The 25,408-nt window shown below is 44.5% G+C and overlaps 1 protein-coding gene across 3 annotated transcripts in view; it reads left to right on the forward strand.

Moving 5' to 3' along the window:
- The window catches only part of UBAC2 (UBA domain containing 2), a 187,259-nt gene that overhangs the window by 142,985 nt on the left and 18,866 nt on the right, over positions 1-25,408 (forward strand). Inside the window, exons 8-9 of one of the 3 annotated variants that reach the window (XM_023621775.2) lie at positions 1,832-1,954; positions 17,314-18,605. In XM_023621775.2, coding sequence (XP_023477543.1) covers positions 1,832-1,954; positions 17,314-17,421 — 231 coding nt within the window. In that variant the 3' untranslated portion in view covers positions 17,422-18,605. Of the gene's footprint in view, positions 1-1,831; positions 1,955-14,644; positions 14,852-17,313; positions 18,606-25,408 lie in introns of those variants that run through there. The other 2 variants (XM_023621776.2, XM_023621774.2) reach the window with 2 other exon arrangements.

A 25,408-nucleotide genomic window follows, 5' to 3' on the forward strand; every position in this document is an offset into this window, starting at 1 on the left:
GCGGTGGGTAGGAGAGATTTCAAAGTTGAGAATCTCAGCCTTTCGGCTAGTGAGTTTGTCCACGTATATTTATTGTGATCACTAGTATATTTGAATTTATTTCTACCAGTATCTCTCTAGAACACTTTTGCATAATGTCTCCATTTTTAATTTCCCTAATTTTTTCCTAATTTTTTCATAATATCCTATTGTTTTAAGTCCTCCTTCTTAGTCATTTTAAAACTTCTTACTTTCAGATTGTTGTAAATTTAAATTCTTAGGGATCTAATCCTTCTTTTCATTGTACACACAGACGCTTGCTTATGATGGGTTTTTTCTTCATGGGTTTTGTAATTTTGGGTTCAAATTCTTTCTCCACTGGAGTTTTATCTGTAAATCCCCTGTAATCCCAGGGTGAGAGAGTGTCTCTCCAGAGTTGTTTTGCATTTACTTCTGCTTGGCTCCTTAGATATAGCCATCTTAATCCTAGAGGCAATTTTTATGTTATTTTTGATGGATTCTTAGAGCACGAATGTAGTCTAACTTGAACCCTGGATTTCTCCTTTGTCAATTCTTAGGCAGGCCAAGATTCCTGCTCCCCGCCGAGGAAGATCAGCTTTTTGGTTTGTCTTTTCTCAGCCTCTCTTTCACTGAGGGTGCTGCCATTTGAGGGTTGTGCCTTTAAATAGGTAATGAGTTCAAAGTGACTACCTCTTTCAGACCCAAGTCCTCATCTTCTGACCCCAAATAGGTGATAAAACCCAAGTTGTTCTAGGGTAGCAGGATGTGCGCGCCCTATGCCGTCCTTGGCAGCTTGCTTTCCTCCTGCTCCAGTTTTCCAGAGCTTGTTTCTGGCACCTTGGGCCCTCCATTTATCTCCTTTATGTTCAGCTGTGCAAATGAAATGTTTTTTATTTTCTCTGGCATTTTTAGGTGTTCATAGTAGGAAAATTTTTAGGTTTTCTTAGTCTGTAACTTTTCCTAAATCTAGAAATAGAGATTTGGATTAAGTGAAAATAATAGCGTATAGCTAAAAACATGGATTTTTTGAAAAGCATCATGCAGTGCATATTTTTTTCACCTCGTGGCTTTCTTTTTGTTGATGACATAGAATAAACAAGAAGTGACATTACATCAATCTTGTTATCCATAGAGCCACTCAAGAGGACGGTTTTGATCCTCGCTTCTGAACCTCTTGTCCCTGTGTGTAAGATTTACCTTCACGTTCTCTAGCCTGTCCCCGAGCCTGGGTTTAATCTCCACCTGCAGTCTCCCTCCACTGAGCATGCTCAGAATTTACTTAGAAGAACAAGTAATTTACTTAGAATTTACCTAGAAGAACAAGGACGAGGAAGAGGAGGAGAAGGAGGAGCAGGAGGAGGAAGAGGGAGAGGAGGAGCATTTTAAAGAGCTGCTGAAGGAGCTCCAGGTTTCTGCTTGACTGCAGTGAATTAGCCTCCTGCCCGTATCTTCTCTCCTGTCACACCTGGTAAAGCCCTGAGCTCCGCAGGGTCCATTGGAGTTGGGACAACATCAGAAGGGACTCAGCGGGGCTGAGATTAGGATCTGCGTGTCATCTTCTGCCTCCCAGAGCCAGATTGCATACATAACTTTAGCAGTACCCATTACCTTCTTTTTCCTCTGTGCACTTGCTGCAGGCTGCAGATTTCATCCTACTGATTGAAGGGTGGTGTGATGCTTTAGGATTTGGGTTGCTTCCATACAAAGGATCAATATGACATTTTATTTCCCAGTCTACAGATGTCACTGCGTTGCAAGAGAAAGCACTTCCAAGCATTATGATGGTTCTGCTCCTTCTCTGTCTAATCATTATGTATTCATCTCTTTTTAGGGAGGAATGATCAATTGGAATCGTCTTTTCCCTCCTTTACGTCAGCGACGAAATATAAACTATCAAGATGGTCGGCGGTCTGAACAACAAGCATCCCCGCCTCTAGAGGTTTCTGAGGAACAGGTAATCGGTAACACCTGGTACTTATCCTAAACCCATGTTACAAATTCAAGCAGTCTTGGTGAATAAGACTTGAAGGAAATCAAGCATATAAATACAAAGATTTGGATAGCTGTTAAACTGCCACCTGTAAAAGTGATGGACACTTTGGGCCTTTATTGGCCACTGTGGGTCTTATGAGTTTGAGGAAGGCATGATTTGAAAAAAAGTGTGCTGTGATCTCTTATTTTAAAATGTATAGTACTTTATATATGGAGAAAACTACTGCTGTTGGTTCCCTGCGAGGGATGGAGAAAAGGCAGAAGGGCAGGGAGGCAGTGGTGCTTCTCTTGAGTAATCCTTTTGTATATTTTTTACTTTTGGAATCAAGTTGATGTTTTACATATTCAAAAAGCAAATCAACAATAAGGACAACCGTAAAACTAAAAAAGAGACCGATATAAATGATACAACTGTAGCATAATCATAGGAAAGGGTAAAAATTAATCTCAGTAACTTTTGAACATTATATGCCCTCTGTCTAAGAAAAAACAAACTGCAAGCACATCTCAGACTCTTCGTAGGTTTACCTTTCATAGTGATATGAGTACAGCAATTCTGATATTTTGTATGTATTATAGATTTGAGCAAATGAGGAAATAGGTTGATCTTACTGTGGAAGAAAAGAAAATACCAAAAGAGAACTGGGTAAGGCAAGGAAGAACCTGTGGGGTTGGATTAGAATTAGAGACATCTGCATAAACTCATGATTTAATGTGTGTGTATGTGTGCGTGCACGTGTGTCTTAGCTCTGTCAACCGAGAGGAATCAGAAACAGTGGCGTCCCAGTAGCACTGAGCACACCTAGTGCCCAGATCTAGCTTCTGGATACTTTGGCCCACTCACAGGAACCAGCCTCTTTAGAGAAACAGTGAGCCTCAGGCCCAGGGTAGGGAAGGCAAAAGATGAACCTAGACCACCTTATATGGAGAATTAAGGAAGTGCTCCATAACTGAAGGGGTGTGCCACAAGGATCCCAGAGCCAGCATGAGGGAGTCACACTGGCCAAATCTGGGACATCAGATTTGAGCATGAAAATAAATGAGGACGATACTATAACATAAGCGCTTTAGGGGAGGAGAATGCATGAGTTTATACAGATATTAATAGAAAAATAAATATTTACATAAATACATACATCCACAAGGGAAAGGGAAATGCTTTCCTTTCAGTAGAACATAAAGTAATAAAAGAATGATGGTATTGCAAAATCACAGTTTGGCAGCTATCAGAGTAAAAATCAATTCAGGGAAGAATCATCAATATATGAAGAACAGGCTATTTATATAATGTCAAAGTATCTCCCCACAAGTGACTTATTAATTACAAAAGGAAAATAGTAACTCTACAGTGGAGAAATTGGATACTGCTTAACCAAGTTATCAGAATTAGTATTACCAGTAATGGGACAGAGGGCAGTGTGGGCAAGCCCTGAAAAGGACACATCAGTTATGTGTTACAATAAAAAATGCATAACTTTGTTCATAAAGACAAACCCAATTTGAGAGTCATTCTATAAAGTACCTGACTTGTATTCTTCAACAGTACTGATGTTACAAACTGTTCCAGATTTAAGGAGACTAGGGAGCATGCTAACTAAGTGTCATACATGGTCCCAGACTGGATTCTGTACTGGAAACATATGGTGAAAGGACATTTTAGAGTCAGTTGATGAAATTGGACTGTACACTAGATAATATTTTTAGGTTAATAAGTTTCTAGGATTCGGTATCTATACTGACTGTAGTTAAGAAAGAGAATATCCTTTTTCTTCAAAATACACACAAGTTATTAAGGGGTAATGGGAACCCTTATATATGTAACTTAACCTCAAATGGCTCAGGAAAAATAAGTGAAAGAGGGAAAAAGTATATGTAGACAGAGAGAGAGAAAGCAACTGTGGCAAAATAACGGTGAATCTGGATGAAGAGTCATCAGGGGTTCTTGGAGCTCTTCTTGAAATTTTTCTATAAGTTTGAAATTGTTTCATACTAGAAAGTTTTAAAAAATGCATAAAATAAGTTTAGAGTATTCCAGTAACACCACTTTCAAATTTAGTTCTGCATCCATTAGTTTCTTCTCATGAAAGCAAATCAAGGTCAGCATTTCATAGCTGATCACACCATCCAGGCCATCACCTCCCCATCCCCTGAGTAAAAAACTGTAGTCAGACCCAAGGCACCAAGTCTCTGCATCTAAGCTGTGTCCTGACTTTTTCTGGAACTCAAGAGGGGCCCCTGGGCAGGACTCCACTGCCACCCCTGGACTAAGCTGCCATAAATGCTTCTGAAAGAAACCAGTTGAATGTACCTAATGAGTTGATGCAGACCCTCATTCTTGCAAGTTCTCAGCTCAGACTGATCATTTCAGCAGCTCTTTAGGATAGAGAGATGGATTAAGGAGCCATAGTTCTCTTCTACGTCCATTAAAGAATTTCTAGAAAAATGTTATTCCCACGATAAGAAAATAAAGCCAAATAACTCAGCATTTCTAAGATATTTATGGTACAAATTAAAAACTAAGCTAACACTCTCAAATTCAGGTGAAAAGAAATAGAATTCTGTTCTGTTACTGTTTACTTGATAGAGCTGTGAGTCACGTTCCTCACGGAGCAGCCGTTAACAATACGAGGTATTTAAAGGTGAGATAGTTCTTAGTCTTGACACTTTGAAAAAACAGTGTCAAAAAGTGATAACAAGCAGAATGTGTGTAATTGAAGTCTTTAGGGTTTTTTTAGTGAATCATTTTCCTTGATACTCGCAGAATGACAACACTGAGGTTAACATGTTGTCAATATCAGTTTAAGTTCTTCCTTACTCTGCTATGAAAAGATGTAACTACATGAGAGGTTGTTTTTAACATATGCTTCCTTATTCATTGATTTTCTAAATCTTGTTTTTTGTATTTCTTGTTTACCTTGAAAATGGCCATTATAGACCATCATTGCATGAGGACACACAGTCCTCCCTGGCATTGTTTGTTATGCACACTCTTGGTAATTCTTCTAATAGGTGCTAGAGGGACAGTAAAAGAGAAAAAAGATGTTGTTCTTGCCCTCAAGATGTTAACAGTAACGTTTAGAAATTTATAATTAATGTGTAATCTCTTGGCTAGTTTGTTGAGGCTAGACACAATCTAAAATATCATTTGTTGGTAACATTAAGATAGCTTGAGCTAACAAAACCTTTTTATGCTTAATTTTTCAATTAAATGTGCTGTATTTTATTTTTTAAGTAACAGAGTCTTGTAATTTTAGTGCATTAAGAAACTTAGTAATTTTCTAAACCAAGACAAATAGAAATGATTATTTGAGGGTTTTTTTGATGTAAATAAGTGCTTAAGGAATTTTCGTGAGAGTTCTTTAAGATAGGAAATGTACCAGTCCATGTGTTTTGAAAAAACAGAATATTCTAAGAAAGAATGTGCCTCTCCTGTTCAGTCTAGTGATAGTCCAACATACAGCTACAGAAATTTTTTGCCACCTATTGTACTCTTCCTAGTCTATTTTTCTCTCTCTTTTTTCTTTCAGGGATTTTTATGCTACACCCATACTCAAAGTTAACAAATAATGAAATTTTCTCATATTGGCTTCATATTTTTTTTAAATCAAAGGGGGAAAACTTACCAAGTTTTTCTCTCTTAACCTTCTCCAAGCTTAGGCGGTGACCCTTCGATGTATACTTAATGGGACTCACAGGTAAAATCAGACAAGGAAGTTAAATAAGACTAAGCCACAGCTAGGACTTAACAAAAGGCAGATAAACACAGACTGTTCCCAATTTCGACATCCTTACTTCCATTCATCTTTCCTTTCCTGTAGCCAGCCAACAATTTTCAACTGCTCTGCACTGGGCTAAGCACTGGGCTAGGTGCTTGAAATACAGAGATAAATACGGTAGAATTTCCTGCCCTCAGTGGTGCAGAGCCCAGTGTTGTAGGGAGCCAAGCCCAGAAATGGCTCTAGTCAACTATATAGAAGCGTCCTAGTGCTACTGAAACTGAGAAGGGATTGCCAGTGCTGGGCGGGTTGGGGGCAGTGGCATTTGTAAAGATGTGGTGTGGTGAAAAGTGCATCCAATTTGGGGAAGCACAGGTGGGTGAGGTTGGAGTGGAGGGTAACCGGTGGGGCAGGGGCACCGCCTGGGGAAGAAGCTGGATGGGGAGCAGGCAGAACAGACTCCCCAGCAGCCTTCCAGAGGTGCATGGACATCATGTTTATGCCATAGGCTTTAAGGAACCGTGGCAGGATTTTAAACAGGGAACTGCTACATCATCGGCTTTCCCTGGAGGATGGACTAGACCTGGAGGTAGGGGCATGTTACAGTCGTAAGCACGAATGTATTTTCTTCCCTCCCTGCCCAAGAAACATGTTACAGTCTAGGTGCTTACAAGACTCTTGCCCAGACCAGGTATGTTACTGCTCAGTAAGTTTATAATACATGAGATCCATGACGTGGATTCCATTCATGTCCTCTGAAATATCCATTGGCCCGAGTAGAGAGACAGTGGCTTTAAGCACAAAGACACTTTCAATCTTAGCTGATAAATAGCAAAATGTGTTTAGTATGAGAGAAGCTGAATCTCAGTGAGGTTCTCCTCTCTCTCCTCATCTCAGGAATCCTCACCACTGTCTCCAGAAAACCCACCTAAACTGCAGAATGCTCCCCTTATAAAAAACAATCCCCTGGCTAATCTGTATTTGTTTTGAGGTAAATTTCATGCTTCTGTTCTGAATATTTCTCATTGCAGGGAGTTGGGGACGGGTCTAGTGACTTGCATGTTGTCCATCTTCCCTGGCAGACAGTGAGCTTGTCTGAGCTTGGCAAGGGCTGATACCACGCCTGCCTTGTTTCCTACTGACACAGAATGTGCCCCACAGCGGTTAGAGCAGGGCCGAATGTGAAGGTGTGGTCAGTGCACTTCCCTTTCAAAAGAACATTTGTTTTCATTTAAAAATGTGTTAGAGAGTGGTACTGTCAGACCTTTCCATCTCTAATGCCAAGAGATTGGAAATGTGTTTTCTAACAAAATACCAAAGTTAAATGTGTTAGAGTGAAATATTGGGTGACAATCAAATAGTTAACCAGCTCTTCCGGGTGCTCTGAAAGATGTAAGCAAAGAAGTTCATCCAGCCTGGAGGTGAGGGAGTTCTCACTACCAATCCCTGAATCAAGGAGGAATGCCAAGCTGGGGGGCCACGGAGCAGCCTGTAGCTGGGCAGGAACATAAAATAACCAGAAACGTTCGCTCAGCTAACAGGTGTGATGAATGGGGTTCAGCAGTGCTGAGGAGGAGAGAGGTCAGCTGACAGGGAGAGAGCTCTGCTGACCCACAGGGATCTAACCGTGAGCCTGCAGCAGGGCGGCAGCCTGGCCCTGATGATAACAAATAGTAGTTACAACGAAGGGGAGGGAAGGGTGAGCCGCGTTTCTGATGGCTCCTCCTGGGATCTTGTCCCCGTAGGGTGCACATGTGGCCTGGGAAGTTGCCCGCCACGAATGGGCAGCCCAGCATGGGGTTGGGTAAGGGCCACCTTTCAGGTGGGCATCACTTTTTGCAGGCATCAGAATTTGGGAAGTAAGAACCCAAGAAACCATTTGTTTTTGGCACCCTTAGCTAAAGGGAAGTTAAAGAAACCACAGTCTTATTTGAACAAAACAAGCAAAGGAGTATTTCACTCAGAGGAATTGCTATAAACCTCAATGGAATGAATGTTCTCTTTTACTTGTGTCACAGAGTAGTTGAAATACTAGTAGAATGCTAAAATGGGATTTCATTCATTTTCTTGATAAGAATTATCTTGAGATCGTAGAGACATGTGACCTAATAATAGAGGTTGTTAAAAAAAGGAAAAGAAAACTGATACAGATTTATCTCCATCTCTATAGGTTTCTTTTCTCATTCAGCGTGGTCTCTTTGGAAAGCATATTATGGGAAAAACATAGTCCACCTTGTGCTCCTTTGGAGCATTGTCAGATGACCAGGGCAGTGCTCTCCTGCAGTGCCTGCTCCTGTCCGGGTTCCCATACCTCAGCTAGCCATCCCGGTGGGGCTGGTGGGGCTGGCGGGGTGGGGGATGGTGGTTGCTGCAGTACACGGCCTCAGGGCAGCTGACCCCTGTGGGAGAGATCCCTGACGAAGAGCTGCTGATAGAGTCAAAGGTCACTGAGGCGGACCTTCCGCAAATTGTTTCCGTCTCAGTGAGGAGGCTAAACTAGAATTTCAGTACCAGCCGCTTCTTGCTATCCCTTAAGTTGGATTATCTCTGGCCCTTCCCTCTAGGAAGTCAAGTTTTCAGTTACGTAGCAGGCATTGGAGACGTTCTATTTGGGTAACTTTCGTTTTTATGAATAAGTGATGTAGAAGACAGGAAAAGCATAAGACCCTCTTTGGATATCAACCCAACTATACCTGGTTTCTAAAAGAAGTTAGAGAAAAGGTTCATTTAGGTTTTTAGACTAGCAACCAAGATGAACTGTATTCTGTTTTGCACTAAGAATTTTTAGACAGAAACTTCCCTGTGATGCACAAGCAGAAGGGGGAATGTACTTAGTGTGCTCTGAAATGGAGAAGGAATATTGGAGGAAACCCTTTTTAGAAAATTCCTGTGGGGCATTTTTAAATTTTCCAAACAGACTGCTTGCAGACCCTGCCAGTCCGATATTGATTAGATGCAAAATGTGCATCTGCCTTGCTCTTGGCTCCGCTTAAATCAGAAAATGTCTCTATCTCAGCATGTTCTTTTGAAGACTTCTAAGTGTTTTCCTAGCTTTCTCATTTTGTCCCCAAGATGTTTATTGGACATCTTCCCCCAGTGTACTGTCAGTTCCTTAAAGAACTTACATGGCTTAACTTACCCTCCTTCTCTAACCGCAGTGGGGCACCTTCTGTGTCAGGCTCTGTGTTAGGTGGGAAACTGGGCAGGTGTGGTATCAGCCCTCACGGAGCTCACCGTCTGCTGGGGTGAACAGGCAACACGCATGTCATTAGACCAGCCCCCAGCTGAGCGCGGGTACTTAGGGCAGGCCCTTGGAGCAGGGGAGATGGTCTGTAAACGTTTGTTGAATTAATGATGTTCCTGTATGTTCATAACTTGATTTAAACTGATCAGGATGTATTTCTATCTTCTAGTCAAATAAGATCACAAGATTTTTACATTGAAATTTCCTCTTCCCTTGGATGTTAGATCTGATCAGCTAACAGATGGTTCTCGTTCCAGTAGCTGAAGACAGGAAACAGCCTATAGAGAAAACAAATTAGTTTAGGCTTTCAGTGTGATAACATGTATTATAACTAATATATACTGTATGCTTTGGATAGGGAGGGAGCTGGACTGAGTATCCATAAATAGCATTATGTATATAATCATCAGAATTGAATATTTGCTAGAATTTATACAGATATAAAGTAAGGTCTTATAAGAGTCACTAACATAGTGTGCGCTTTTTGTTAGATTTTATGCTCACCTTTTTAAAAGATTTTTCCTATCTTACTGACTTCATTTGGTCTCATCACATTGGTTTTCTTACGCTAGTTCTTGTTTGTGCCATTTAAACGCTAGAAAGATGTGGAAGAAGTCACTTGCGTTTGTTTTTAAGCGTGGCTGTATTTAGCCTTGCGGTAGGTATACATGTGGGCGTACTTAGCTGCAGAGCCAGTGTTTAGTAAAGTCCCTGTCATCTGGGGGAGCATGGGCCTCTCCCTTGATGTCAATGACCAAGGTCCCAGAAGGAGTGGTTTTTCTGCTTCGAGACTTCCTTCCAGCTGCTCCATGGCCTTCTCTGAAAAAGAACCTGCATTTGATCGTTGTAAAAGACACACCAGTTCTTTGACCAACAAAGGCTATAAAACTAGTGATGTGGAAGCAGTTAAAGTGAATGCTGAAAACAAAACCCAAGGTTGGTTTTGTCACGTTGTCAGAGTCTCTGAACTGAGGCCTGAGAGGGTCAGAGGGAGGGACCCCCACACACCCAGCCCCATCGCTTTTCAGTCGGATAATCGTTATAGGAGGGAAGGCCTACTGAGCCCCTGCACATACCAGTCATTGTTCTGGGCCTTTCACCACAGACCTCTTATCCTCGAAACTGAGAGCGTGAGGCTTCAGTCCCCTGCTTGGGGTCACACAGTGAATATGGCCAGCTGGGGCCTGGCTCCAGAGCTCGGGCTCTCTCTGTCCCCCTGACAGGGCTCCCGCCTCCCAGCAGGGGGCTGGGATCATTGTTTTGTACTTGGGTTGGATCTGAAATGGCTGCCAACCCCCCCTTGTGTTTTTATTTTAGGGAATTAGGAACTTCTGAAATCTTGTCTGTGTTTTGCTTGCATGACCACAGATCTGCCTGGGCCTCAATTTTCTTTCTGCCATTTGAGCACAGGAGTTCATGTGTCCCAGGCTAAGCCTTTGACACAGAGATAGTGATGAGTGCACCAGGATTGGGCAAGTGGGCCTCTTGGCACAGATAAACATTAAGGTCCACAGCGGTAATTGTTGGGATCCAGGAGAACTGTAGACATCTGTTCTCTGTGTTGCTGGGTTCTGCTCCAGTTCTTATCACTTGGACTGCAAACCATTGAACCACCCAAAGAAAGGACAGCAATGGAATGCACGGCCCAAGCTGGCCGTGGGGATCCCATCCACGCTCTCCACTGAGGGATGGGAGCAGCTAGAAAACACTGTCGGAACCACTCTCTCTACTTCTCGTCTTTTCTGGCTGATTATTATCCACATGTACAAGCCCAAGCATGCAGTTTTCATTTTCCCATGGATGTTTACAATTTGGGACACTAGGGGAAATTTACAGATACCCTTTCTTAGTGTAATTGTACAATTTTTTAAAAGAACTGTATTAACATTATTTCTACTTCATAATTTTTTTTGTCTGGTCAAACTACCGGGTCATTCAGCAATGAAAATTCTCCAATCACGCTTGTCTTCTCACTCCTAAAAAATGCAAAAAGCTCTGAAGCCAGCTTTAGCTAAAGGGGCATGATTCCCACCTTCAGAGGATGAGCAGCCAGCCGCCGAAAGCTTGTAACAGCAAGCACTCTCTTCAGCAAAGACCTGTGAAAAACCCAGCGCAGTTGTCAAAACCAGTGATAGTGCACGTGTGGTGTCTGTGAGAGAGAATGAACTCAGGAGGAAGCCTCGTATGCAGAGAAAGATTTGTCTCACACCAGACATCACTTACGAGGCCTGGGACACAGCCAGCCATCCCAGACCTGAGGGATTTTTCCCTCAGGCGCTGCAAGTCCTGGGGCCTGCAGTGCCCTCGGTGCCGCTACTCTGCCTTGGTGGCCTGTGTCAGCATCTTCTGGATTCCAAAGCAAACCTTCTGTATTCAGAGTCGGTGGAGGGAAGACTCATGTACCAGGTGGAAGTTGTGGCCTAGCACCCCCACCTGGTACCAGGGCTGGTACCCTACGCTGGTACCACGTCACTGACTCACACGTCTTCAGCTCCAGATTGCCAAACAAACAGATTTGTTCCTGCTGGCTAGGTGCAAAGAAGCAGCCCCTTCTGAATTATGCTTGAAGTACCAAAGGTGACAAAGAGGTGATAGTGAATGTAGCATTTACTATGCTGTTCGGAGTCATATAGAATGGCCAAATTGTTGGGCCGTGGTGTCGTGTTCATGGGTAAAAGAGAGAAGGCGGGCAGAGCTGCCCACCTCCTCACTCAGCTACGTTAGCTGTGCTAGATAGTGGTCCTTAACTGGGAGTAATTGGAGTAAACATCATAAAAGGTTATTTCCATGTAGGAGTGGAAATCACCTAGTAAGAGTACCTGGCTCACTGAGGTAGTTTCTTCCCTGTCGGCGTGCATCTGACACAAGTCCTCCAGCCCCTGTCCCCGAAGGTGCTGTTGGGGTCGAGAAAGCAGGGTGCCTAATACTCAGTTTGAAATGCTCCCCAGGAAGGAAAAAGTGTGGCTTCTGAGACTTGAATGGCAAAGTTGATGTTTCATGTCCAGCAGAAGCTTAAAATAGATTATCAGACAGATGACTGGTGAACGTTAGAGAGTGTCGTGGTCTAAAGGCAGCAAACTAATCCTGTTTTCACAGGATGTCACCACAACATTTGACAGCATCTCATCACCTTTAGAAAGGTTGGTGAAAGGCACAACAGATAATAATATGAAGTGGGTTTGAAACTCATTTAAAAATCTCTAAAAAATTGTTGATTTGTCAGCTGAATACAAAAGGAGATCTCCAGTGGATTCTGGGCTCTGTCTTTGATGGTGCCTGCTTGACATTTTCATCAGTCATCACTTGAATGACGTTGTAGAGGTTTTCTAATCAAATTTGGGGATGATACAAGTCTGAGGGAGCTGATTAACAGGGTAGACAACAGAATTTAAACTGAAATTAATTTTGATTGGCTAGAAAACAATAGGGGGAAATTTAACAAAGGTGCATAGTCCTAAACCTGAAAGATCAAATATAATCTTACAGGGTAGGCTTGGGAAGCCTGGCTTGAGCATTTCATGTGAAAATACCTGCAGGTTTTTACCAGGCCCCACCTTAACTTGGCTACACCAGTGTGGCGTGGCTGCATACACAAGGGCATATATACACACATAGACACATGTATGAATGCTACTGAAGCAGTCGTCTGCTATCCTGAGGGTTGAGATCCCAGGAAGGCAGCGGTCTGGCTGCCCTTTACCCTCCTCAGACCACACCAGTGATATTGTACCCAGTTTGGGACACCATATTCTGAGATGGCAGAAATGGGCGAGCATTGAAAGGGGAGGGGCTGGGCTAGAAGGTGCTGGATCCTGAAACAGAGGAATGACAAAGCAGCCAGGGCCCTTATTCTCAGACAGCTTACAGTACAGTGGTAGGGAGCAGTCCACGCTACAAATACAGATAAATGTCATGGCCATGATGAGCACAGGACAGAGGTCAATGGGGCCACGAGACTTCTACTCTGGGGCTCCTCGTAGTCTGGGAGACATGGGAAAGAACCAAGTGCACCAAGATCCAGTGGATGAAAAGGAGTTAACCAGGCCAAGGGCAAAGGGAAGAGCCTCCCAGCAGAGGAAACACCCCTAGAGAAGGTGAGAGATGCAGCGCCCCGTGGCCTGGGACAGCCAGGCCCTGGCCTAGAGTAGCAGAGTGGGTGTGGGGAGGAGGAGGGCGGCCTTCAGACACTCAAAATGCTTCATATAGAGAAGGGAATGGGGTTGTTTTCTGTTACTTCAAAGGGCAAAGTTAGGGCCTTTGAAGTCTCACAATGGCAACTAGTCAGGCTGATTCTGCTTCGTTTGAGGAAGAACTTTCCATCTCAGCCAATGAGTAAAGGGTGTTTGTGATAGTCTGGAAAAGATGGTTCTTTCCTTGAGTGGGAAATGAAACCAGAAGATTCTTCCATTCCGTCCACGCTATCCATCAACCTGAGGAGTTGAGCTAGGAACCGCCTTGATCCCCTCAGTCGTGCACCTGCAAGTGCTGCCACCTCACACTTGTTCACCTGTGGATGGCCCATTTCACAGGCTCTGACCATTCCTTTAGAAAACAGCTGTCAAGGTTTCTGATCACAGCCCACAGTAAGAAAGGCAGCCACTGCATACATATGTGTGAATATGGAGAACTGAAATGAAGTCTTATGGAAGAAAGACCCTCACTTACATGCATTTTTTTTAATCCTAGTCTTAACCCACTAAGTGTTCATGACTTACTAATGAGGGATCGCAGCCTCAGTTTGATAAACACTGGCCAGAACTCCAGCTTCTGGGAAGTGTCGCCTGCCTGTCCCTTTTCCTCTCAGCTGGGTTAGCCTCTCTACCAAAGGTTCCTGGACTCAATTCCAATGTGTGTGGAAGCTTCCCCGCCAACAAGCAGTTCCCTGATGCCAGAGAATCCAACTCCATTCTGACACTGTCTGCCCAGAGATAGAATCAGATTCCACAGGTAAAGGGCTCGGTCCCACAAGACCACCCTCCACTTCAGACACCAGTCACAAGTTGTCACCTGTGCTTCTGACAACCAGCTACAAACTGGAGGTTCTATCCACCCCCTCCAACTCAGGATGTCAATCTCAAATCACCTGTGCTTCTGACCAACTGACTATAAATCAGAGGTTTTCACAACCCCTTCCTCAGGTTTGATTAATTTGTTAGAACAGCTCTCAGAGCTCAAGAAAACCCATTTCCTTACTAGATTACCAGTTTATTACAAAGGATATTGAAGGATACAAATCAACAGCCAGATGAGGAGATACATAGGGTGAGGTCCCGAGCAAAGGAGCTTCTGTCCTCGTGGATGGGGCCCGGCATGGTGGCAAGTGGAAGTGTTCTATTTCCTCAACCTGGAACCTCTCTGAAAAAGGGCTGACAAGCTGTCCTTTTTGGGTTTTTTGGAGACTTTGTTATGTAGTCCTGACTGACTGAGTCATTGGCCATTAGTAATTGATTGAACCTCAAGCCCCTTTCCCTCCCCGGAAATCAGGGGGTGGGACTGGAAGTTCCAATCCTCTGATCACATGGCTGGTCCTCCTGGCAACCAGCCCCCACTCTTGGGTGAGGTCCAGAAGTCACTTTCATTAACAAAAACAGGACACCATTTCACCTTCATGACCCTGAAGCACTTTCAGGAACTGAGGACAAGAGACCAAATATTGTAACGAAAGGATGTTCCCGTTGCCTGTGTCACTCAGGAAATTCCAAGGATTTGGGGAGTTGTGAACCGGGAACTGAATGAAGACCAAATAGCTCTGAGAAATGTATTTCGGTCATCTGAATGACCAATTATAGGTATGTTTCTTATAAATCACAATATCGCACCGGGTCCACTATCACTTAGGCCCCTCCCACGCCCTGCTCTCTCCTCCTGGCACCCCACACTCACACATACCTTGACCCCCTAAGCAGGGGAAGGAGAAGGAAGGAGGGCAATATCAGGCCTTCTCTTTCCGCTGGGGAGCACCAAGCACATGGTTTTCTGCAAGAAAGAAGATTAGAAATGGTGACTGTCCTCAGTCAGCCGACAGAAGCCTCTTTAACCCACACATTGTTGAAAATCTCAACATTTCTACAAGTATCATTTTTCACTATATATTATTATTGCAAGTGTAGTATATTTCAATATAAGTACGAAATACAGATTCCTGTGGCTGGTCCAGGGTCATAATTACTTTTACATTTTTAAATGGGAAAATAGGTTACAAATAAACTTTAGTAAAACCACCTAATTCGACATTCGAGACTGCCTGTATGTAAAAGTACAGGAAACCTCTATAAGTCACAGATTCAGGATTTGTGGTCAAAAAAATGCAAGCTTCGTCCTCTCTACCCTTGGTGGCTTTAGCTACCTCCTCCCTGCGGTTCTGCTCCAGGCTTCGCCCCTCTATGCACTGCTGCTACCTACAGAGCCCCGGCCAGTGACTTAGAACATGTTGCAACTAATGTGAAATGCTGAAAAGGTGAGGGCACCCAGAGGACGTTCCCTGGCTCAGCAATTCCAAGAACTTACAGGCACTTTTTTTTCCATTTTATTTTTTATTGAGGTTATGATAGTTTACAATCTTGTGAAATTTCAGTTGTACATTATTATTTGTCAGTCATATTCTAAGTGCACCACTTCACCCTTTGTGTCTACTCCCCACCCCCCTTTCCCCTGGTGACCACTAATCTGTTCTCCTTGTCCACGTGTTTGTTTATCTTCCACATATGAGTGGAGTCATACAGAGTTGTCTTTCTCTATCTGGCTTATTTTGCTTAACATAATACCCTCAGGGTCCATCCATGTTGTTGTGAATTGGGCGATTTTATCCTTTTTTATGGATGAGTAGTATTCCATTGTGTATATATACCATATCTTCTTTATCCAGTCATCAGTCGATGGGCACTTAGGTTGCTTCCACATCTTGGCTATTGTGAATAATGCTGCAGTGAACAAAGGGGTGCATGGGTCTCTTTGAATTGCTGATTTCAAGTTCTTTGAATAGAGACCCAGTAGTGGGATGGCTGGGTCATACTGTATTTCTATTTTTAATTTTTTGAGAATCTCCATACTGTTTTCCATAGTGGCTGTACCAGTTTGTATTCCCACCAACAGTGTATGAGGGTTCTTTTTTCTCCACAACCTCTCCAACATTTGTTATTTTTTTGTTTTGGTTATTTTAGCCATTCTAACGGGTGTAAGGTGATATCTTACTGTAGTTTTGATTTGCATTTCCCTGATGATCAGTGATGATGAGCATCTTTTCATGTGCCTATTGGCCATCCATATATCTTCTTTGGAGAAATGTCTGTTCATGTCCCCTGGCCATTTTTTGATCAGGTTGTTTGATTTTTGCTATTGAGTTGTGTGAGTTCTTTATATATTATGGAGATTAACTTTGTCAGATACATGATTTGCAAATATTTTTTCCCAGTTGGTGGGTTGTGTTTTTGTTTCAATCCTGTTTTCCCTTGCCTGGTAGAAGCTCTTTAGTCTGATGAAGTCTCATTTGTTTATTCTTTCTATTGTTTCCCTTGTCTGAGAAGACATGGTGTCTGAAAAGATTCTTTTAAGACTGATGTCAGAGTGTACTGCCTATATTTTCTTCTAGAAGTCTTATGGTTTCGGGTCTTACCTTTAAGTCTTTGGTCCATTTTGAGTTTATTTTTGTGAATGCCATAAAACAATGGTCTATTTTCATTCTTTTACATGTGGCTGTCAAGTTTTCCCAGCACCATTTGTTGAAGAAACTTTCTTTTCTCCATTATATGTTCTTGGCACCTTTGTCAAAGAGTAGCTGTCCATAGATGTGTGGTTTTATTTCTGCGCTTTCAGTTCTGTTCCAGTCATCTGTGTGCCTGTTTTTGTACCAGTACCATGCTGTTTTGATTACAATAGCTTACAGGCATTTTTATCATCGATGTCTGCCAGCATCAGGAATCAGTCTTCAGTTAAGCACTTGTTTGCGTGCGTAAGGAAATGTGACTTTGATAAGTTATTTCTCAGGAATCAAGTTTGACACCGAAGGAGTATGCCAGGGCCCTGAGCGCGGGCCTGCTTATGCAGACCCACTTTCCAGGCCACATCCACGAGCTCGCCCACCCCTCTGCTCATCCTGGCAGCCACTTGACCCTTGGAAGCCCCATTCCCCATCTCTGAAATGAGACTAAATGAAATCCTGCATATCTGTTGGCTGTGTACAGTAAGCACTTTAAAACCTTGTGCCTGTTATAATTTTTTAAACATCCCATTTCACATTGAAGTGAAAATTTGTTTTTTTTTTTTAACCTGTCCTACAAAACTCACATGAAGGACTTTGGAGGCTGGTGGATTAGTGGCAGTATCATCAGCCTCATCGGGTGTCTGGTTTTGTTCTGTTTTTAGGTTGCCCGGCTCATGGAGATGGGATTTTCCAGAGGTGATGCTTTGGAAGCCCTGAGAGCTTCAAATAATGACCTTAATGTGGCTACCAACTTCCTGCTACAGCACTGATGGGCCCGGCGGACGACACGGGGACGGGCTGAGCTGCTGACCACAGCGGGCATGGTCCCCGCTGCTGACTCAGCCCGAGGACCCCACACTCTCTGGCATTGATGTTCTTGATGAGCAAAGGGTTGGTTGTCCCTGCTAGTCCCCACCCTTAATTTCAAGATCAAAACTGTTAGAGTATCAAAATAAGTTTGTCATTAAATTAGCATGTATTTTCTATCTTTATTTTTTTATTGGGTTTTTCCTTAGTTTGAAGGATCATCACTCGTTCCTAATGTGTTTAAAATGCATTAAAATTGCAGATTTCTGCAAGCAGTTGAATAGCACCCCAGATGGGAAATTACTGCTGTTGTAATATTATTATTTTTACTATAATGCATCACACATTCTATCTGATCATAAATGCAGTAAAAGGGGAAAGAGGACTATTATTCAGAAAGAACATGTCAATTACTCCTTATGGACTTTTTTCACCACTATTTTTTTCTCAAATCTGCTTTCAAACCCCAGTGGCTGTTCCGTGTCCACACTTCCCCAGGGGTGAGCAGGCCATATGTGCTGCGTGCAGCACTGCCCAGGCCTCAGTGATGGGGGGTGAGCAGAGACCAAAATCCAACTCTGCACTGTCCCAGCCCATCCAGTCAAGGGGTTTTTTCCCAACTCCTTCTCCCTACTTCCCTTAAAAAACAGTGATAATAATCAAGCACCAGTTCGATGTTCATGGACTACTCCATGAAACTTATCTGGGGTTGATTTTGCTTAGAATATCCAGTTAGTCACACAGGCTAGGCATAAAATGGGACAAAGAACAGAGGGGGCTCCCTGGAGCAATGTGTCCTAACCTGAGTGCTCAGTGGCTGCCCAGGGTGACCCCGGCCCTGGAACAGAAGAGAAAATATCTTGCCCTTCCCAGCTGCCGGCCCACCCCCTCTGGAAGCAGACTCTCCCTGGCCCCAGGGTTGATGGGGGTCTCAGCGTGAGGCAGAGTAGACTGCAGAGGACGCCATCCCAGAGAGAAGAGGGCAAGGCCAGAGGTGGACGAACAGAAAAAGATCTAAAGCAGGGTGACGATTAAGATTTAAGGAAATTGTGCAACTATTGTGTTCTGCAAAGTGAGCAGAACTGTATCAAATTGATGCAAATTTAGATATGTGTGATACTTATAATAAAGTTTTTAATGTGTTTTACTTTTTGGTAGTTTTTGTTAGACTTACCTAAGTAAAACTTTGTTCTAGGTTCTATTAGGAAGATATTGCCACACTGCTCATCTTTCTTCAGAAGATTTGGGTGCTGCTTTTGAAGTGAGAGAAGCCCTTTTGTTCCTGTCAGTAGAACTGACCTCATGAGGCCCCATCCTTAGGTTTGTCAGGGCCATCGGGCTGCTCAGAATAGGGGTTGAGGTGACTTTCTGGAAGCCCAGTTGGTCCCAAGCACAGGCCCTTACTTGATCTGAGTCTCTCCATCTCCAACCTTGATCTGAGGTTGAAGGACAGTGTCCCGTAGGAGACATTCCCCACTGCATTCGCTGACCAAGGGCATGTCTGACACAGCCTGAGAGCGTGCTGAAGGTGTGCTCCTCCTTACCCCTGCGGCAAATCTGAATCTGCCCTCTGTCCTTCCAGGCAAAAGGTCACTGGAGAGAACCACCCTGCTGTATGCAAAATACGCCCTCTCCTCTGTTTCTTCTCGCCTTCCAAGAGCACCTAGCAAAGGAAAACCAAACCAGAGGCGCGATTCTCACTTGTGACTTTTCATTGCTTCTCCCCAGGGGCAGGGGAACAAAGACCCCACCACTGTAGGGAACACAGTGTGAGGCCTAAATTAAAAGGGAAGAATGCCCCCCCCCCCACTTCTTGTTTGTTTTCTCAAAGTTCTTATTTGTTTTTTTGTCAGAATTCCCTGCTAAATGTGATTACATTTCAGAGATCCTTGTTCCACCACAGGAGCCTTTGTGACCCTCTACTTCAGTCCATCAACTTAGAGAATAGAAATTGAGGTCAGTACAGGTGGCATGACCATAGGACTTATACCTCTTGGTGGCAGAGCTGGGAGACACCCTTAGGTTTCTCCTGACTTCTTTCAACCTCTTCTCCAGCTGCCTACCGCTGCCAAGGTCCCACATTCCCAGTGATGACTCATTATTTTTCATCCTTTTCATGTAGCTGCCAGGTCATCTCTCCCTTCATCAGTCACCACTCTCTAGAACATCCCTGTTCTACATACCCTCCCACATGTCTGACCTTTCACTCTTGGGCATGTTTCTTTGCCTTATAGGAGTTCCCATTCCTGGACTACTCTTGCTTCCTGCAGATTTTGACACAAACTGCAGCCACCCACTGCAGGAGTTTGAACACTCACACCTCTTGACAAGACATCCAGAAATCTGTCAGGCTGATGGGACCCCTAAAGGATAACCGTTTGTGTCCCATGCACAGTGGCGCATGCCAGCGGGGGGCATCAATGAGCCATTTGGTTTGATTTCCTAAGATGTAGAAAAGATCATTTAGGTTTCTGATTTTGTGCAAATGGTAACAGATTGGCCTAATTTTCAAGTGAGCAGATTCCAGATTGTGAAATGATAAGATGAAAAAGGAAAAAATTGTCTGTAGTGAACCCCGTTTCCCAAATAAAGGAAAACCTGCCCCTGAAGTCCTGATTCATAAACCTGGACAGAGTTTGGGATTAGAAAGGTGAAAATTTTAGGGAAATTGAGCAGAAAATTGTCAACGCATTCTGGTGTCATTTAGAATGTTTTCTGAGTCCCTGAGTTCATATTCCTACAACAGTTGTTCTTAAATGGAAATGAAAGTGTCTAAACCATGAACTTGAGTTTTATTTTAATCAGGTAGCTTAAGTCATAAATTGTGAGAATCACAAGATAATTCTCTTCACCTCACAGTCCCTGTAACCCATACAGTATCCTTCTAAAGAGATGGACCCAGAATGTCAAAATTGCCTTTCTGGCTTACACTAAAATTTTAGTTCTGAAACTGCAGTCTTACGTGTAAGAAAAATTGCCAGAATCAAGTGAATTTAGTAAGCTGCTTGATACCGTATCTCACAGAGAATCCTCAATAGCTAAATGTTGTTTATGCCTCTGCTAGAGTTGGGATTTCGGGCAGAGAGATTTGGGTCCGGGGGAGTGGTGGACAGTTTGGGCCTAGAGAGGCTAGGGGAAGTGTCCCTGGAGGTTGGAAATCAGTCTGCAGAGAGGCAGGGACTGGAGAACTAGGTGGACGGTCCTGCTATGGCGATAACAGACGAAACTGGATGCCTGAGAATTTGGAGAGAGGAGACAAGAGGGTTACCGATGGAATCTTGAAGAATGCTTGCACTTCTCATGGAGGAAGAGAAAGGGAAGTAGGAGGGGAATCAGAAGAGGCAGCCACATCAGGAAGGTGAGGCCGTTTGGAGCGGTGATCAGGATGGCAGGTGGTGCAGGGCAGGGTGGTGTCAGCTCCATGATGGCAGGCTCCAGAGGACGAGAGCTAGGACATGAGGACAGGTGGGAAGGTGGGTGGTTTGCATGCACGTCCAGGAAATCTGGTGGGGCAGGAAGGGGTGAGAGGCTGTTCCCGGGTCAGCTTGTAGGTCAAGGTAAACAAGCCACTGATGAGACCCTGAGATCTAGGCCCAGGATGGGGTGTGGTCAGGAGCCACGAGGTGGGATTGACCGTGGAGACCAGGAGAGACACTTCGGTCCCCCAGAACCAGAGGAAGGAAACTACAGGTGAACTGTAAACTAAAGAGCGAAGTTGAAGAAGCTCAAGTGGTAGTTTCTAGCTTCTTAAGGAAGGCAGTGAGGATGAGGTGCCCTGGTGGGGCTGGGAGCCTGAGGAGAATGGTCACTAGAGGTGCACCTGGAGGTGGATCAGGGTCGTCAGACAAGAGAAAACACAGAGGATCCGTATTGGCTGGAAACAAGGGCTTTGACCACTTTTGTTTATGGACTGCAGTGTTTTGGTCTGCTGAGCCCCCTATACTGTGGGGATTTCAGAGCCCCGAGAGATTTAGACAGGAGTGCAGGCAGTCCCAGAAACTCACTCCAGCCTGCAGGCTCCCTGCAGTGTCTTTAGGCCAGCCCACAACTTCCCAGGGAAGCAGGCCATTTCTGTGACTTTCCTCTCTGTTCTGAGCTGCCCTGGGAGTCTGAGCAGACTTGGAGCGTGAGGGAAGAGAGAGAACCCTGATCCTAAGGGAAGAGGGGATTGGGTTCTTAGAAATCTGCCTGGGCTAACCCTGAGCCTCCAGCTACCTGGAGACACCCCCTGGTCCTCACCCAAATGCAAAAGTGTCTAAGGGACTCTGGGATTGCTCCACGGCAGGGGCTGGGGTCTGTCTCCAAGTAGCCAGACCCAGATATTCCAGGGCCTCTTCTGGCCCCTTCAGAGATGTGCTGTGCCCCCAGGTGAGAGCAGCCCAGCCCAGGAGCCCACATAACTGACTTTTTTGTTTTACAAGATTTTTGTTTCATTTCTTTACAGGGGACCGTGGTCCATTTTCCCCTTTGCTATCTTGAGAGTTGTGTGTATGGCGTTATTGTTGTAAGATTATGTAAGGATGTTCAACAAAAGTACTGCATTATGTCTGAAAATTGTTCAGCCTAGTACTCTCTGTGCAGATATTATAAAACCCTTATTTCTGTAACCTCTGACACACCCCAGGCTTTCATATACATAAAGCTCCAAGGATCACAGAAGGCTTTTTCAAAATGGGCAAAGTCTGCACCCAGAGAGGGTGTAGTGGGTAAATGTTGCCTCTTCAGCAAGGGGGCCATGTTGTATCTAAATCTGCACAAAGCTGAATGTGATGACCACACCTGCTGTTGCCTTAGGACCTGTTTAAAGAAGGAAAAGTGTATTTATTTTGTTTAATCGTAAAAAGTCAAGCAAATATTTGGAAAAGCCAGTTCCCTTAGCAAGAGTGGGAATGCCAGGGTCAGCTGTTCTCCATCCTGGGAAGAGAGGGCCTGAATGTGAATGGAATGACAGATAAAGCAAATACCCACTCCTGCAACTCACTGAAGCGGTCAGAGAGCGGCTTCATCCTGGATTTGTACGTTTTCCCCTAATGTCTTCTAATTGTTAAACTCACGCCTATTTTGACAGCAGGTTTGGTTGTTAGCAATTCACCTTTATCAAGCTTTTCAGAGCATTCAACTTAGTTCTTATAAAAACAACTCTTTCTTTTTGCCTTTGTACTTTATTGGTTTACATGATAATTAATTAAATTATTTAATTTCAATAACTGTTGACTCAGCTGACCCAGGAAGGTTTGGAACAAGCACAGCTGCCTCTCGGTGAGCGCAGCACCTCACTGACGGGGACAGAAGAATAGGGGCTGGGGAGAGACCAGCGGCCACGAGCAGGCCGTGTGTGTGTGTCTGTGTGTGTGGGGGCGACGCTCAAACCCACGCATCTCCTGAGCTGCCTGAGTGGGGTCTGCTAAGAGGTTTTCTATCACAGCTACAATCGGCGAGAATAGAAGAGGAAGTCATTCAGATTGGGAGAGTCACCAAAGAGGGCTCCCAAAGGGCAGCATAAAGAAAGTTCAGGGGCCTCTGCTCCGGATTTCTTACTCTGCTTCCTAGGTGGCCCCCAGAACCTCACTGAGCTTGAACAAATGAGTAACAGCGCGGCGGTAGCCCCAGTGCCTAGATCTCAGGGAGCGTGTGTCTTGCTCACCTCCCCAGGAGGGGCAAGCTTCGTCTCCCAGCTGCCAGCTGCCCTGTCGCACACAGCGAGGGGTTCAAGGAAGAGTATCGAACCAGATGTACATTACAGGTGACTTCTTAGCATCCAAACCAGTATCCCTCATCTTGCTCTCCCTGGCCCTGTCCTCCTTTCTTCCCCTCCCCTCTCTTTTCGGATTTCTGTCTCCAGTGTTGTGTGCTTACCAGGCCTCACACCAGCCACTGTTTTCCCAGATGAGTAAGTGGATGCCAGCCAAAGGCTGAACAGGCGATCGAAGTCAGGCCACCCACTCTGAATACAAAAAGAAAGCCACTAAAGATAGGCTAAGACAGATACATGGCAAAACCCATGAACTCACGGGAAACCAGGCTACACTTACTGGTCTTGCAGGCAGAAATCACATCATTCTCAGAGCTGGAAGGGATGTCAGCGATCATCTTGACTAATATCCTCCTTTGGCACACGAAGCCAGGTTCCAGAACTGCCAGTGACTCACCAAGGCCCCTGGGGCCCAGCAGGCCTGCAACCTGTGTCTTGTGAGGTCCCCATCTGGAAGGAATCCCCTTCCACCGCACCTGCATGCCCTCGGTGGGCTTACTTTGTAAATATTGGAGGAAAGAGGTGGAGCTCTCTAGCCCGTGCTTCCTAAGGAAGGGGCTTCCAGGTCCCCTGACCTCTCACCTCCTGCACCCGACTTGGCTGGTTCGTGAGCTCTGCCCAAGTGGGCGACATCAGAGAGGCTATGGAAAGAATGGTGGTTACCGTTGGTCTTCTCAGTCACATCCCCACACGTTTACCAGAACTCTCTGTGAATATAAAAGATGAGCACATGGATAAAACCAGAGATAAGATTAACAGACTTCTGCAGAACTACTTAACAGAGTAGTGTAATCGAGCAAGCTGGGAAAACAGTCTTTAGGCCATAGGATGGGCGGGGCTCTACGTGAAAGCTGCTCAATAAATGTGGGTCATCAACTTGACCTAGGGAGAAAGAGCATAGCAAAACAGTACCGTGTCCATGGTACCGTGGCCACAAAACACTCTAGGGCACTACAGTTCCTCCTATAGTCCTGGCCACCCATTAGCCTTACAGTCAGGTGTCACCTGACCTTCTAGAAGACAACCGCAGGCTCACTCCCCAGCATAAATGCCACACTCACTTCAGAGTTAACACATCTTTAGCTCTTGGAAGTGCCTATGAAAATAAGTAGAAGTGATAACTTTTGCCATTTTTTGGCTTCTGTTAGCAGGTGGTAGGAGGTGTGAAGTTTGAAAGAAGGGAGCAGGATCCATTTATTTTACTTAAATTGGGTAGAGAGATTAAGAATAGTATATTCGTTTGTTAGGGCTGCCATAACAAAGTCCTCAGACTGGGGGGCTTAAACAGCAGAAGTTTATTTCCTCAGTTCTGGAGGCTGGAAGTCTGAGATCAAGGCGTTGGCAAGGTTGGTTTCTTCTGAGGCCTCTCTCCCTGGTTTGTAGATGGCAGTCTCCTCACTGGGTCTTCATGTGGTCTTCCCTCTGTGTGTGTCTATGTCCTAATCTCCTCTTCTTATAAGGACACCAGTCCAATTGGATTAAGACCCACCTTAATGACCTCACTGTAGCTTAATTACCTCTTTAAAGATCCTATCTCCAAATACAGTCACATTCTGAGACACTGGGGGTTAGGACTTCAGCATGTGAATTTGAGAGACACAATTCAGCCCATAACAAAGGCCTTGGGGTAGACGTAAGGACACTACCACTGAGAAAATGACCCTCCAGACTCCACTCCGTGATGATGATGATCACTGGGGCAAAAAGGAGGCAGGTAACTAAGGCAGCCATCGCTTTCTAGCCGAGTTATAAACAGAGGCACAGGGTGTGTGAGACAATGCTGGTTCTCCAGGCACAACCCCTCAGGCCCCATCAGCTGTGTGACTAGGGACATCAGTGGCCTTCCTGTGCAGTGAAAAGACTTCCTGCCCAGCTCTGCCCACCTCAGAGGGCTGCCATTGGGGTTTGGTGCCATGGGGAGCATTGATCTGCTTCCTAAACTGTTCAACACCATATTCATGGCATATTCTTAATGTATTAACAATATTAATAAGCTATGGTCTGATTTTAAAATACTTAAAATTTGTGACTGCACTGGGTGACCTTAGTCAGGAAATATTCCCACCAAACTGGAAAAGAGTCAGGGTGGAGGATGGAGGAACCTCCCCTGGCCCCTGTCCATTTGTACATGTGTCTCTGCACCCATCTGTCATCCTTCTTTCCTCGTAAAAAAAGTTTTGTTTCAAAACGGTGCGCCT

Source organism: Equus caballus, chromosome 17, assembly GCF_041296265.1.
Source record: "Equus caballus isolate H_3958 breed thoroughbred chromosome 17, TB-T2T, whole genome shotgun sequence".
Taxonomy (NCBI): Eukaryota; Metazoa; Chordata; class Mammalia; order Perissodactyla; family Equidae; genus Equus; species Equus caballus.